We start from the raw sequence: 12,942 nt of genomic DNA on the forward strand, positions 1-12,942 counted from the left end.
TGGTGACAGGCCTGGGACCACCATCGAAACTCCTGTTGTAGGCAGGGAATTAAAGTTATGATTGTCTCCAGGTTGTAGGCAGGGAATTAAAGTTATGATTGTCTCCAGGCTGTGACAATGCTGAGTCCAAACGCTTTTTAGATACCATTGTAGTTTCCTCATATGCAGTTTTGCATATGGAATTAGTAGAATGCAGGATGCCATGAAGCCTAGGGCCTGCAGAATTTTTCTTGCAGGTAGCTGGGTTTTTGTTGCCATCATTTGAAAGTAATAAGTCAGTTGCCTTTGTTTGTCTGGCGTGAGATAAGCCATCTGGGCAGTTGTATTTAAGCTTGCACCCAGGAATATTATCTCTTGAGAGGGCACTAGTTTTGATTTCTTTTCGGTTACTGTGTACAGTAGGCAAATTAGTAATCTTTTTACAAACGCCAGATGTTTTAGAAGAATGTCCTTGCTCTCTGCTTGAATAAGGCAGTCGTCCAAGTAGGGATATATTTGAATTCCTTTTTGTCTGCAAAATGCAATTACTGGTGCTAGGCATTTTGTGAAGACCCTGGGCGCAGTAGATAAGCCAAAGGGCAGTGCAGAGAATTGGTAATGCATTGAGCCTGCTATGAATCTGAGGTATCTTCTGCAAGATTGTCTGATTGGGACATGCAGGTATGCCTCCTTGAGGTCCAAAGTAACTAGCCAAGCCTTCTTGCCCCAGCATGGGCAGATGTTGCTGTAGTGTTAACATTTTGAATTTTGGAACATCCAGGAAAGTATTTAGGATTGACAGGTCCAGTATTGGTCTCCAGGCTTTGTCCTTTCTAGGTACTAAGAAAAGTCTTGAGTAAAATCCTTGTCCCTGTTCTTGCTGTGGAACTTTCTGAATAGCTCCCATGTCCATAACAGCAGCAATCTGTTTTTGTGCCTCTGCCCATTGGTTTTGTGGCAGGTCTGGCATACCTTTTGGTTTTGGAAGCATGTGGAAGTGGAACCTGTAACCCTGAGAAACCATATTCAGCACCCATTGGTCCTGGGTGATCATCTGCCAATTTTTTGAGAAAAGTGCTAGCTTTCCCCCTAGGGGTGCTGTCAAAAGAAGTGCTTGGCATTTGTAGAGGGAAGTCATTGGGATTGTTTCCTATAAGGTTGTGATTTGTCTTTCCCTCCTTTGGGGGCTGAAGCACCCCATTGTTTGGGTCTGTAGGAGCCTTGGGGCTGAGATCTGCCTCTTGGGCGTCTGTATCTGCGCCTCTTTGTGGCCTGTCTTGACACTGGAAAGGACCAATTTTTTGAAGGCCAGTTTCTGCTAAATCTAGGTGGTTGAACCTGCAAGAAATCTTTCACTGTGTGCATTGATTTTGCATTATCCTCCATTTTCTTTAACACCTCTTCTGCCTTAATGCCAAACAAAGTATCATGCTGTAGTGGGACATCCAATAATTTTACTTTAACATGGTCACGTAAACTTTGTTCTTTCAACCAAGCATGCCTTCGAATAACAGAGCCTGTAACTGCGGCTCTACAAGAAGCCTCTAATGAATCAAAACCACATTGCAGAGTATGCTTTCCCACTTGTTCAACTGCATGCAATAAATCCTGCATTTCCTTACTGTCAGGACTTTCTGAATTTGAAACCATTTTCTGTTTTAACAATGACATGAGGTACTGTTGATATTTAAGCATGTGAAACTGGCAGTTTAAAGCTCTTACAGCTAAAGTAGCAGAAGTGTAAATTTTTCCCCCATCTATCCAGAGCTCTAGAATCCCTATCAGAGGGGACAGGGTATTTAGCAGTGGAAGCCTTAACCCCTTTAGGACCCTGGGAAATTGTTTCTGGGTCTGCAGCGGGGTTTTTGTAAAGAAATTTATGAGAATCAGGGACCCTGTAGTACCTGTCTGGCTTGACTGGTGCAAGGGGTAAGGAATCAGGAGACAGACTGGATTCAGAGAAAACATCAAACAACAACATCAAGCACAGGGGGATAGCCAGGGGCCTGTGCTGAGGCAATAAAAGGAAGTCTGAGCCTTTTCTTGGATTCTGAATAATCCTGGCTCTCTCAATGGAAATGCTCCCTCATGGTGTGCAGGGTTTCCCCAAAAAAATAATCCTCAAGCGGAGAGGCTGAAGGTATAGACTCTTCTGCATCAGAGTCCTCATAGGGAGGGAGAGAATATCCCTGATCAGAAGAGGAATCAGAGGAAATGGAAACCTGGTCAGAGGCATCATAGTCAGTGTCTTGCCTAGGCCTTTTGTCAGGAGGGGGATGGGAACCCCTGATTAAAGTAATTAGGTCTTCGGCCATTTTAAGCATCTGTTTCTTTGGCATGGATGACTGTTCTGGAGAATGCTGTACTTGTTTCCTTGTTTTTAATGGTGTTTTTGACTTTACCTTTGCTGCTGTAGTGGGTTTAATTGTAAGCTGTGAAGGTCTGAAAACACCCTCAGAAGCCGATGCCTGCTCAGCGGCTCCGGACCCATCTGAGGGTATAGTTTCCGTAGGCCTCGGTGTCTCCACGTGGCTGTCGGTTATGGCCTGTGGCTCTGAGGTACCGGGTGTCAGGGGCTGCAAAAGCACCTCACTGAGAACCAGGCGAACCGGCGACTGGCCTAGAAGAGGCTTCGTCGTCTGTTTTGGACCTCGGATGCCTGTCCTTTTCTTTGTCTTTGCGTTTTTTTTATAAATTCCAGTCGTCTGTTGTTCTGACGGCATTATGCAATTAAACCTTCGGCAAAAATAATGTAAAGCAAAATCAAACCGACGTTTAATAGTGCGTTTATTAAATCTAACACAAAACCGACAACTAGTAACGTCGTGGTCAGGGCCTAGACAAGGAATACAGTAAGAGTGAAAGTCCTTATGAGGTATTTGCTTCCCACAAGAAATACAATTATTAACTTTTACTGACATCGGTCTGGAGCAAGAAAAAGTTTCCCCGACGGGGTACTTAGCTTTATTGAAGACTTCGGTTCTGAAACTCAATTCTGAAAATCTCAGGAGTCGGCCGAATGGCACTTGTGAACTGCTTTTGCTTCGGGCACCGCGTGGCAAGGAAGACTGAAGAAAATGGTGTTGGTTGCAACTTTTATACCCCTGGCGCACTGACGTCAGGGAAGAGGAGACAGCAACCGATGCCGGACCAAGACTTTGGAACTCGGGCCGACTGCGGGTCGCCTGCCAGCAGGATAACCCAAGTGTAATGACTGCAACAGTGAAACACGAACATCATGGGATGCTCAACCGAACAATATTTAAACAAGTCCTCCGTGATCAATCCTGTCACTAACAAATCAAAAAGCAAGAATGAGACTGTCTATAATAGCTGTCATCTGAGACTCAGAAATAGGCTGATATGTAGCACTGTCACTTAAAAGCTGCTCCACAGTAGTAAAATAAAGTATTCTATCCATAACCACAATCCCGCCTCCTTTGTCAGCCAGGCATATCTCAATGGAATTGAGTCTCTTCAGTTCACATAAAGCAATATTCTCAGCCTCAGTTAAATTATAAAAAGAACAAGAATGTTTATCAGTTAGTGCCAACATAATTTGTTTATCACAGACCGCAATTAAGGCCTCAATAATGGGATGTTTATCTGGGATAAAGGTGTTAGGTTTCCAAAAGTTCATTTGCTGTTTCATTATCCCCTGCAGACATCAGAGAAAGAGACAAATTCCTTGTAAACATCCTAAGATTGATAAGAACCTGAGATAAATTAGACTTCTAAGTTGGCACAAAAGACAGGCCTTTACCCAAAATGTTATACTGCTCTGATATGACAGTAACATAAGAAATATTGAAAAACAGGCTATTTAAGTTCTGCTACGAGTCACCATTCAGGTAACCCTTTCCATGGACTATTGGTTGTGATGACCCCCCCCATACTTCTTCGAACGACTCAGAGAGATCTCCCTTGTCTGTGCCCTGTGGTTATCGGAAGGGGCCCTGGTAAGAAAAAAAGGGGGGGGTGACTAGTTGAGGGAGTAATATTAGATGTACTAGCTGCTGCTACAGGTCTACTGGCCTCCACATTACCAGCACTGCCAGTGGCCAAGGACAAGAGTGGTTGACCAACCTTATCAGAGAGTCCATCAAGTACAGCCAGTGAGCCTTGTTCCTGTTGAGATACGCCTGGCTGACAAAGGAGGTGGGATCGTAGCTATGACTAGGAAACTTTATCTTACTTCTATGGAACAGCTTTTAAGTGACAGTGCTACATATCAGTCTATTTCTGAGTCTCAGATGACAGCTGTTATAGACAGTCTCTTTCTTGCTTTCTGATTTGTTAGTGACAGGATTGATCACTGAGGACTTGTTTAAATATTTTTTGGTTGAGCATCCCATGATTCCAATACTCTATGGCCTCCCCAAGGTTCATAAGAATTTGAGTAGACCTACTATACATCCTCTTTTGTCTAAGTTTGGCTACAGAGCCTTTATCTACTGGGATATTGAAAATGCTACGACCTGTGTTAGATAATGTGACGTCTGTCTTGAAATGTGTCAAGGATTTTTTGACTGATTTTACTGACGTGTTTGTTTTATTCCAGTTAGTCAAGGGCTTTTATTTGTTACACTAGATGTTATATCTTTATTTACAGTAATTCCCAACAATACTGGTATTGACTATGCAAGACCCTTTCTACAAGATCATGCTGCCTTCTCTAATATGAAGACAGAATTGCTTTGTATGCTTCATGAGTTGGTGTTAGAAAATAATGCATTTGTATTTGGCGAGCAATATTACCTGCAGAAGACTGATGTGGCTATGGGCACAGCTTGTGCAAACAACTACGCCAATCTTGTGCTGGCTTATTGGGAACAGAAATTAATTCTTCATAATAATGTTTTCTGTCAGAATATTGTTCATGACAAACAGTTTGTTGATATTTTTTTGTTATGGCATGGTACTACAGAGACGTTTAATGAGTTTTATATATATATATATATATATATATATATGCACACACACGCAAAACACCACTGATTTTTTTGAAGCTTTGTTGTAATTCTTATGAGTCGACAGATTTTTTTCTGGATGTTACTGTAAGCAGGGATGTTCTGGGTAGCTTTAAGACTGAAGTGTACAGAAAATCCTGTAAAAAGAATTCCCTGTTGCATAAAAGCAGCTTGCATCCTAGACACATTTCTAAGAATGTGCTCAGAGCACAGTTCCTCAGGGCTATGGGTCTGCATACAGACGGCGAATCATTGGATCGAATGATTGAAGATTTGACGAAAGAGTTTTTGCAAAGAGTCTATATCACAAAGGAGATTGATTCTTGTATTCTGAGTGTGAAATCAGAGGGATAGTAAGGCCATACCATATTTTTCTGATATGGCACATCCCACTTTGGCTGCAGCCCAAGAACAACATAATAATAGAGAAGTGAGAGGTGTGTTTACATATTCGAATGATATCAACCTTGTTTTGTGATGTAGTGAGAAAGAATTGGGGGATTTTACGTAGATGTCCAGAACATATGGATTTTATAGATGATGCCCCTAAATTCTGTTTCTGTAATCATTTGTCTCTTAAGAGACAGCTTTGTTACAAGACTGTTGGTATGGTAGATGATTCTCTAGTTTTACATTGAAGAAGTACCTTTCCATGCAGGAAATGTAAAGCCTGTAAATATATTTATTCTAAGCAGGTTTTTAGGCATCCAACTTTAGATCATACTATTGATTCTCTTTTTATGTGGATTGTAAAACAATGAATATAGTTTATTGTGCCTTTTGTGCGTGTTGCTATGCTTTTGACATTGGCAAAACTTAAATATCTCAAGGACAGGGTTCTTGAGCACCTGAATGATATCAAGCATGGGAAGAGTAGTAGTGCCCTTGCCTCACATGTTATCTGCTTTTGCTCAGCAGCACAAATTTATTTTTTTGTTTTAGAGGTTATTCAACAGGGTTTGAGAGGGGGGTGACCTTAGGAGCAAAACTGAGCTCAAAGAGCAGAACTGGATCCTCAAATACTGTCCTATAGAGCTCCTGAATTAAATGACAAGGAGTCACTTAAACCAGCTTTGAAGGGACGCCCCTTACCTCATTAAACTGTTTAGATTATGATATTGATCTTTTATATTTTTATGTTTTCATACGTTTTTTATATACATTTTGTGTTGTATTTGTTATTTACTTTTAGTAATTTTTGTTTGGTTTATGGTTATCTGATTGCAGTTACAGTGCCTTTTAAATCTTTATTCAAGCCACAATGACATCATCAGGAAACAACACCTTCAACAGAGGTTGTTCTGCATGAAGCAAAGGGTAGCATGTCTTTGTAGCCATTGGTTTAAAGACTTCTTAATACAATCTTGAATTTTATAATGATTAGACAATCATATGAGGAAAGTGTCGGCAAGAAGAATGTCAGTAAAGTTTTATTATGAATGCATTGTAAGAATTATCACGTTTTAAGTGATTTAGTTCACTTAATTTCAAGTGTATATTTTAAGTGTTGATTTTCTTAATTGATTTTTTAATTAATGTATTATGCCGAGAGGGAGGGGTTATGGTTTTTAAATAGTTGAGAAGTTTCTATTTTGGTCTGATGAAGCAGTTCTAATACTGTGAAAGCGATTATTTTAAAGTTTCTATTTTCATACGGTGACTTTTTTTATTATGATTTTATCGTATTTTTGCTATGTTAGTAGCTGGATTTTTATCATTTACAGTATCTAGGAAGACTTCCTTGTTCAACATCCATTTCAGAGGGTCTTCCCTGGATCTACTTAGAAAATCCACCAGGACATTGTTCTGGAAGGGAAGGTAAACTGCGTGGAGGGACAAGTTTGCTTTTATGGCTTTTTACTAAGCTAAAAGGGCCAGTCTACATAGCTGATAATATTTGGTCCCTACTTGCGACTTTATATACTACATGACTGCTGTGTTGTTTGTGAAGATACTGTGGGGATCTGGAGTCCATGAGCGGCAAGATTTGCAAGACCCAAATTAGTGTCCTCGTTTCCTTCACATTGGTGCATTCTGCCCTTTGATTTAGGGGTCCTATGCCTCTGGATTCTTGGGGAACTGCTCAAGACAGGTATGAAGTATCCATGTGCAAGTTCTGTGAAGAAATAGCCAGCTTTACAAGAACTACTCTTAAAAGATCTGCAAATCTCTCCTTGGCTGGAATAAAGTAAAATGACTAGGGATACAGTTGTTTTTAATGGAAGTTTAAGATTCTCACTAATCAGAAATGTTCCCTTTCTCCTACCTAGGAGAACAGAATTTGGTAAGGGCTGTAAAATCAAACTTGGAGGCTTGAGGAGCACAACTCCCCTTCAAAAACACCAACACTGCAAAAATCATTTTAATAAAACGTCAGGATTGTTTTTTTTTCAAAAGCAGTATAAATCCGAAATGCTACATGACATCAGAATCCCTTCAACTTTTGCCTGCAAGTTACTTACAGAGTAAGCAAACAAAATTGTTCTAACTCGCAGTAAACTTTAAAGATGAAACACAGTTGCTGCTCAGACATTTGAGTGGTGGAAACAAAACGCCTAGCAAATTACAAAACAGACCAAGAAAAATGCAACATACTTCCCCTTAATAATAAATGTATTTTTCTCATAACAATTATTCACCTCTCTTACCATCTTTTCTTCTCATATTTTTCTTGTAGAAATTCTTTCACTTTCTGAGGATCTCTGAAATCAGGAATGGATGAAGACCTTTCATCGTACAATCCTAGCCAAATCTGTTTACATATCTGGAAAGAAGAAATGGTGAAATCATTAATCTTTACAAAGTAGCCCGGGAGACTTCAGTCAGAAGAACTGTTTAAATGTTTAAACTCATTCTGGATGCTCCCTGAAGACAGACAACTAGCCTAGGTCAACTAACCCTGTCAATAAGGGAAAAAATAACTAGATAACTTCATACATATTTTCATTTTTAGAGAACCTGCTGTGAAATTTAAGATCTTAAGGAGGTTTCCTTACAAAAATATTAATAAGATAATCAACTATGAATTAAGTATGCATCCAGTGAAAGTAATATGGATATAAACTGCGGACAAAGTTTAAATCATCACACATAGTTGAGGAAAAACAAACAAAAATATACAGATTGTTAAAGTATGTACTAATTAAGCATGAAAGGGCTTACATCTGCTCAACTACATCAAGAGGTTTCAGTAAATGAACCAGGAAGGGAACACACTGAGAAGCCAAACGCATACGTCTCTCTTGGAAAGTGCCTACATTTTTGCATGGCCTGTAAGTTCTTTAGGGTAGCCTACTGAGCTACAGCTGACACTCTTGAGTTGAGAACACACAACAGATAACAGCAACAAGATGAAAATTTGGACCAGGAAATAATGTCCAGCTTACAATGCCAAACAAAGATGTTGAAGACCAAAGTACAGTTTTGTACCTACCATAAATGTAGATGTTCGAGTGCTAATACAGCTGCAGTCATAACAGATGGGTTCTCCTGCCGTCAGGCGGGTCCTCGGTCGGCCGAATTCCAAAGTCTAGGTCCGGCGTCGGTTGTCGTCGCTTCTTCCCTGACGTCAGTGCGACAGGTGTATAAAAGAACCAGCCGACGCCATTTTCTTCAGTTTTTCTTGCCCCAGATGTCAGGTGCCCCCTGAAGGAAGGCAATACATAAATTTATATAATAAAGCAATGCAATATAATCAAAATACAGTAGTTACAAGCAAATACACCATAAATGAATACCCCAATCAGGATGTATGAGAAGGTGTATGCCAATAGGCTTGTCCCAAGAGGGGAAGGAGGGAGGGAAACCTGGACTGCAGCTGTATTAGCACTCAAACATCTACATTTATGGTAGGTACAAAACTGTACTATGTTCATCGTGCAAACAGCTGCAGTCATAACAGATGGGTAGAATCCCAAAGCTAAGAAAGGGGTGGGTGGAACTAGGAGGAGCCAGGATGCCCTGCAAGACTGCAGTGGCAAAGCCTGCTCTAGTTTTGGAGTATAATGGCAGGTGGTAGTGCTTTGAGAAGGTATGCACAGAACTCCAAGTGGCTGCTTCCAAAATAACTTTGGTAGGAACTCCTCTGAGGAAATCTGCGGAGGTAGCTGCGGCCCTTGTGGAGTGAGATCTGATGCCTGTCGGTACACAGTTTTGCCATGAAAAGAATAGCAAAAGCGTATGCAGTGGGCTATCCATTTTGATATTGTCTGTTTGGAAATTGGTTTTCCTTGAGCTCCTACAGCATAGGACACAAAGAGCTGTTCTGATTTTCTGAAAGGCTTTGTTCTGTCCAAATAATAACATAGTTGTCTGTGGATGTCCAAGATGGAAGATGATAAAAGGCTGCACAGCCATGAGAGCTTGTAGTTCTGAAACTCTACGAGCTGAGGTAATAGCCAGAAGGAAAGCTGTTGTCCAGGATAAATATTGCAAATCTGATGAGGTAGCTGGCTCAAAGGGAGGCAAGGTCAGTTTTTCCAGAATGAAGTTGAGATCCCAAGCAGGTATTGGTTGTTTCCTTCGAGGTCTTAAGATTCTTAGCCCCTCTGAGGAACTGTCTTAAGAGAGGGTGAGAGAATAAGGGGTGGATCAGTGTTGTATTCTGCCGAAATGGCTGAGGCATGGATTTTGATGGAGGAGAATGAAAGTCGACTGCTTAGCAGCTCAGCTAGATACTGTAGTATTTGAGGTAAATTCAGTTTTCCAGGATCCTGACCCTTTTTCTCATTCCAGACACAAAACCGTTTCCATTTTGCGGAGTAAGCTTTTCTAGTAGACGGCCTTCTAGCCTCCAAAATGACATCCTGCACCTCCTTGGAGAGTAGGGTCTGTTGTGATGCTAAGGAATCTTCCATGCGGCTAGATTGAGAGTTTTTAGCTGGCTGTGAAGAGTTTTGAAGCTGTGCTGAGTCAGGAGAAGAGGCATTAGAGGCAGGGGCCATGGGGGGACTGTGTCAGGCTCCTCAGGAATGGGTACCAGTGTTGTCTTGGCCAGTCTGGAGCAATGAGAATCATCTTTGGTCTGTCTGCTCTGGTTTTCAATAGAACTTTGGGCAGCAGAGGAAGAGGTGGGAAGGCATAAACTGTCATTGATGTCCAACTGAAAGAGAGAGCGTCCACTCTCCAGGCCTTTGGATGGAAAATCCTTGAGCAGAATTTTGTCAATTGGTGATTTTTGTGGGAGGCAAAGAGATCTATGTCTGGCCTTCCCCATGCTTGGATTATTTCTGTAAAAACTTTTGGATGCAACTTCCATTCGTGTGGATCTGTCATATTCCTGCTTAGGTTGTCTGCCAGCCTGTTTTCCTTGCCTGGCAAGTACTGCGCTTGAAGTTCAATTTGTAATTCCAGGGCCATGTTCCAAAGTGACATGGCCAGCCTGCACAGGTGGTATGAATGGGTTCCTCCCTGTTTGTTTATGTACCACATTACTGTGGTGTTGTCTGTCCTTATTAATAGTTGACCTGGATGCAAAAGGTCCTTGAAAGCTATAATAGCATTTATAACTGCTAGCATTTCCTTTTGATTGATGTGAAGGTGCTTTTCTTTTTGGGACCATTTGCCCTGAATGCACCGATCTGCCATGTGCGCCCCCCAGGCATAGTCCGAGGCATCTGTTGTGATGACTTCATTTGTTTGAGGCTTGCTGAATGGGAGACCTGTGTTTGTTTGGCATGTTTGAGCCCACCACAGAAATTCCTTTTGTAGAGATGGAATTAGTGGTATTATTGTTTCCAAACTGTGGCTGTGTTGAGACCATAGGTTTTTCAGGTACCATTGAAGTTTCCTCATATGCAGCTTTGCACATGGGATTAGTAGGATGCAAGACGCCATGAATCCCAGAGCCTGCAGGATTTTCCTTGCAGTCAGCCTGGTGTAATTTGTTAGTGCTTTGAAGTATTGAGCTAGTTGCCCCTGCTTCTCTGGCGTGAGGTAGGCCATCTGGGTGTTTGTGTCCAAGTTGGCACCCAGCAAAATTATTTTCTGAGAGGGTATTAGACTTGATTTCTTTTTGTTGACTGTGTATCCCAGAGAATTCAACAATCTTATTACAAAAGCCAGATATTTCAGAAGAATGTGCTTGCTGTCCGCTTGGATCAGGCAGTCGTCCAAATATGGGTATATTTGTATCCCTTGAAGTCTGCAGTAGGCAATTACTGATGCCAGGCATTTCGTGAACACTCTGGGCGCAGTAGATAAGCCAAAGGGCAATGCAGAGAATTGATAATGGGTTGAACCTGCAAGAAATCTGAGGTATCTTCTGCAAATTTGTCTGATTGGGACATGCAGGTATGCCTCCTTGAGGTCCAATGTTACCAGCCAAGACTCCTAGCCCAGCATGGGAAGAAGCTGCTGTAATGTGAGCATCTTGAATTTTGGTACGATTAAGAAAGTGTTTAGGATGGATAGGTCCAATATAGGTCTTCAATCTTTTCCCTTCCTTGGTACCAGGAATAGTCTGGAATAAAAACCTTGACCTTGTTCATGCGTAGGTACCTCTTGAATAGCTTTCATGTCTTTAAGATCTGTAATTTGCTTTTGTGCCTCTGCCCTTTGATTGTGTGGCAGATTGGGCATGCCTCTCATTTTTGGAAGGGTGTGAAAATGGAATCTGTAGCTTCTGTTTATAATGTCCAGGATCCATTTGTCCTTTGTGACAATATTCCAATTTTTTGAAAATAATGCCAGTTATCCTCCTAAGGGTGCTGCCATTTGAATCTTGCTTGGCATGCAAAGGGGAAAGTCATTGGGCTTGCTTTCTGAATGATTGCGAGTTATCCTCACCACCTCTTTGTGTAGGAGCTTGCCATTGTCTGCCTCTAAACGATCCTTGGGATTGTCCTCTGCCCCTGGGGCGCCTGTATCTACCTCTCTGGGGTCTGTCCGTGGCTGGAAAGGACTAATTTTTGGAAGGCCAATTTCTACTGAAACGTGGGGGTTGTACCTGTAGAAAATCTTTCACAGTTTGCATTGATTTAGCCTTTTCCTCCATTTTCCTTAATACCTCCTCAGCATTAGCACCAAATAATACATCCTTTTGTAGAGGGGCATCTAGTAATTTAGCTTTGACATGATCAGGCAAGGTTTGTTCCTTGAGCCAGGCATGTCTACATATGACTGATCCTGTAACAGCAGCTCTACATGAGGCCTCTAGAGCATCAAAACCACATCGTAAGGTATGCTTACCCACTTGTTCTGCACTATGCATCAAATCCTGCAACTCCTTCAAGTCTGGTTGTTCAGGTTGTGACATTTTACTTTTCAATTGTGATGATAAAAACTGTTGGTATTTTAGCATATGGAACTGACAGTTTAAGGCCCTCATGGTTAAGGTAGCCGAAGTATATACCTTTTTTCCCCACCTTTCTAAGGATCTGGAATCTCTCTCGGAAGGTAATGGATTTTTAGCAGTGGAGGCCTTAATTCCCTTGGGGCCCTGTGAGATGGTTTCTGGGTCAGCAGCATGGCTTTTGTATAGAAATTGGTGCGAGTCAGGAACCCTGTAGTACCTGTCAGGCTTGACTGGGGCTGGAGGCAGAGAATCCGGGTTAAGGCAGGCCTCCGAGTAAACATCATCTAGGATGTCCAAGACAGGGGGTATAGCCAGAGGCCTGTGCTGAGGTAGCAAGAGAAATTCCCTAAGCCTTTTCTTGGAATCTGAATAATCCTGGCCTTCCCAGTGGAAGTGTTCCCTTAAGGTATGCAAAGTTTCCCCAAATGAATAATCCTCTGGGGGGGGATACAGAAGGAATGGACTCCTCTGCATCAGAGTCTTCAAAAGGGGAGTAAGAATGTTCCTGATCATCAGAGTGCTCTGAAATAATGGAGCCCTGATCAGAGGAGGGGGATTCTTCCTCCACTCTGGGCCTTTTGTCAGGTGGAGGTTGAAAACCCCTGATAAGAGAAATTAAATCCTCAGCCATTTTAAGCATCTGCTTTTTAGGCATAGGGCCTGGAGATAAGCCCTGTGTAGCTTGTCTCTTAGAAAGCA

General features: G+C 41.8%; 1 protein-coding gene across 11 annotated transcripts in view; it reads right to left on the reverse strand.

Moving 5' to 3' along the window:
• AGFG1 (ArfGAP with FG repeats 1) overlaps nucleotides 1–12,942 on the reverse strand; it is a 1,878,478-nt gene that overhangs the window by 1,206,028 nt on the left and 659,508 nt on the right. For all 11 annotated transcript variants that reach the window (XM_044070432.1, XM_044070431.1, XM_044070430.1 and 8 more), the window contains exon 3: nucleotides 7,598–7,713. In XM_044070432.1, coding sequence (XP_043926367.1) covers nucleotides 7,598–7,713 — 116 coding nt within the window. The remainder of the gene's footprint in view (nucleotides 1–7,597; nucleotides 7,714–12,942) is intronic.

The sequence above is a fragment of the Protopterus annectens genome, chromosome 4.part1, assembly GCF_019279795.1.
Source record: "Protopterus annectens isolate FY-2018-M chromosome 4.part1, PAN1.0, whole genome shotgun sequence".
NCBI classification, from domain to species: domain Eukaryota; kingdom Metazoa; phylum Chordata; order Ceratodontiformes; family Protopteridae; genus Protopterus; species Protopterus annectens.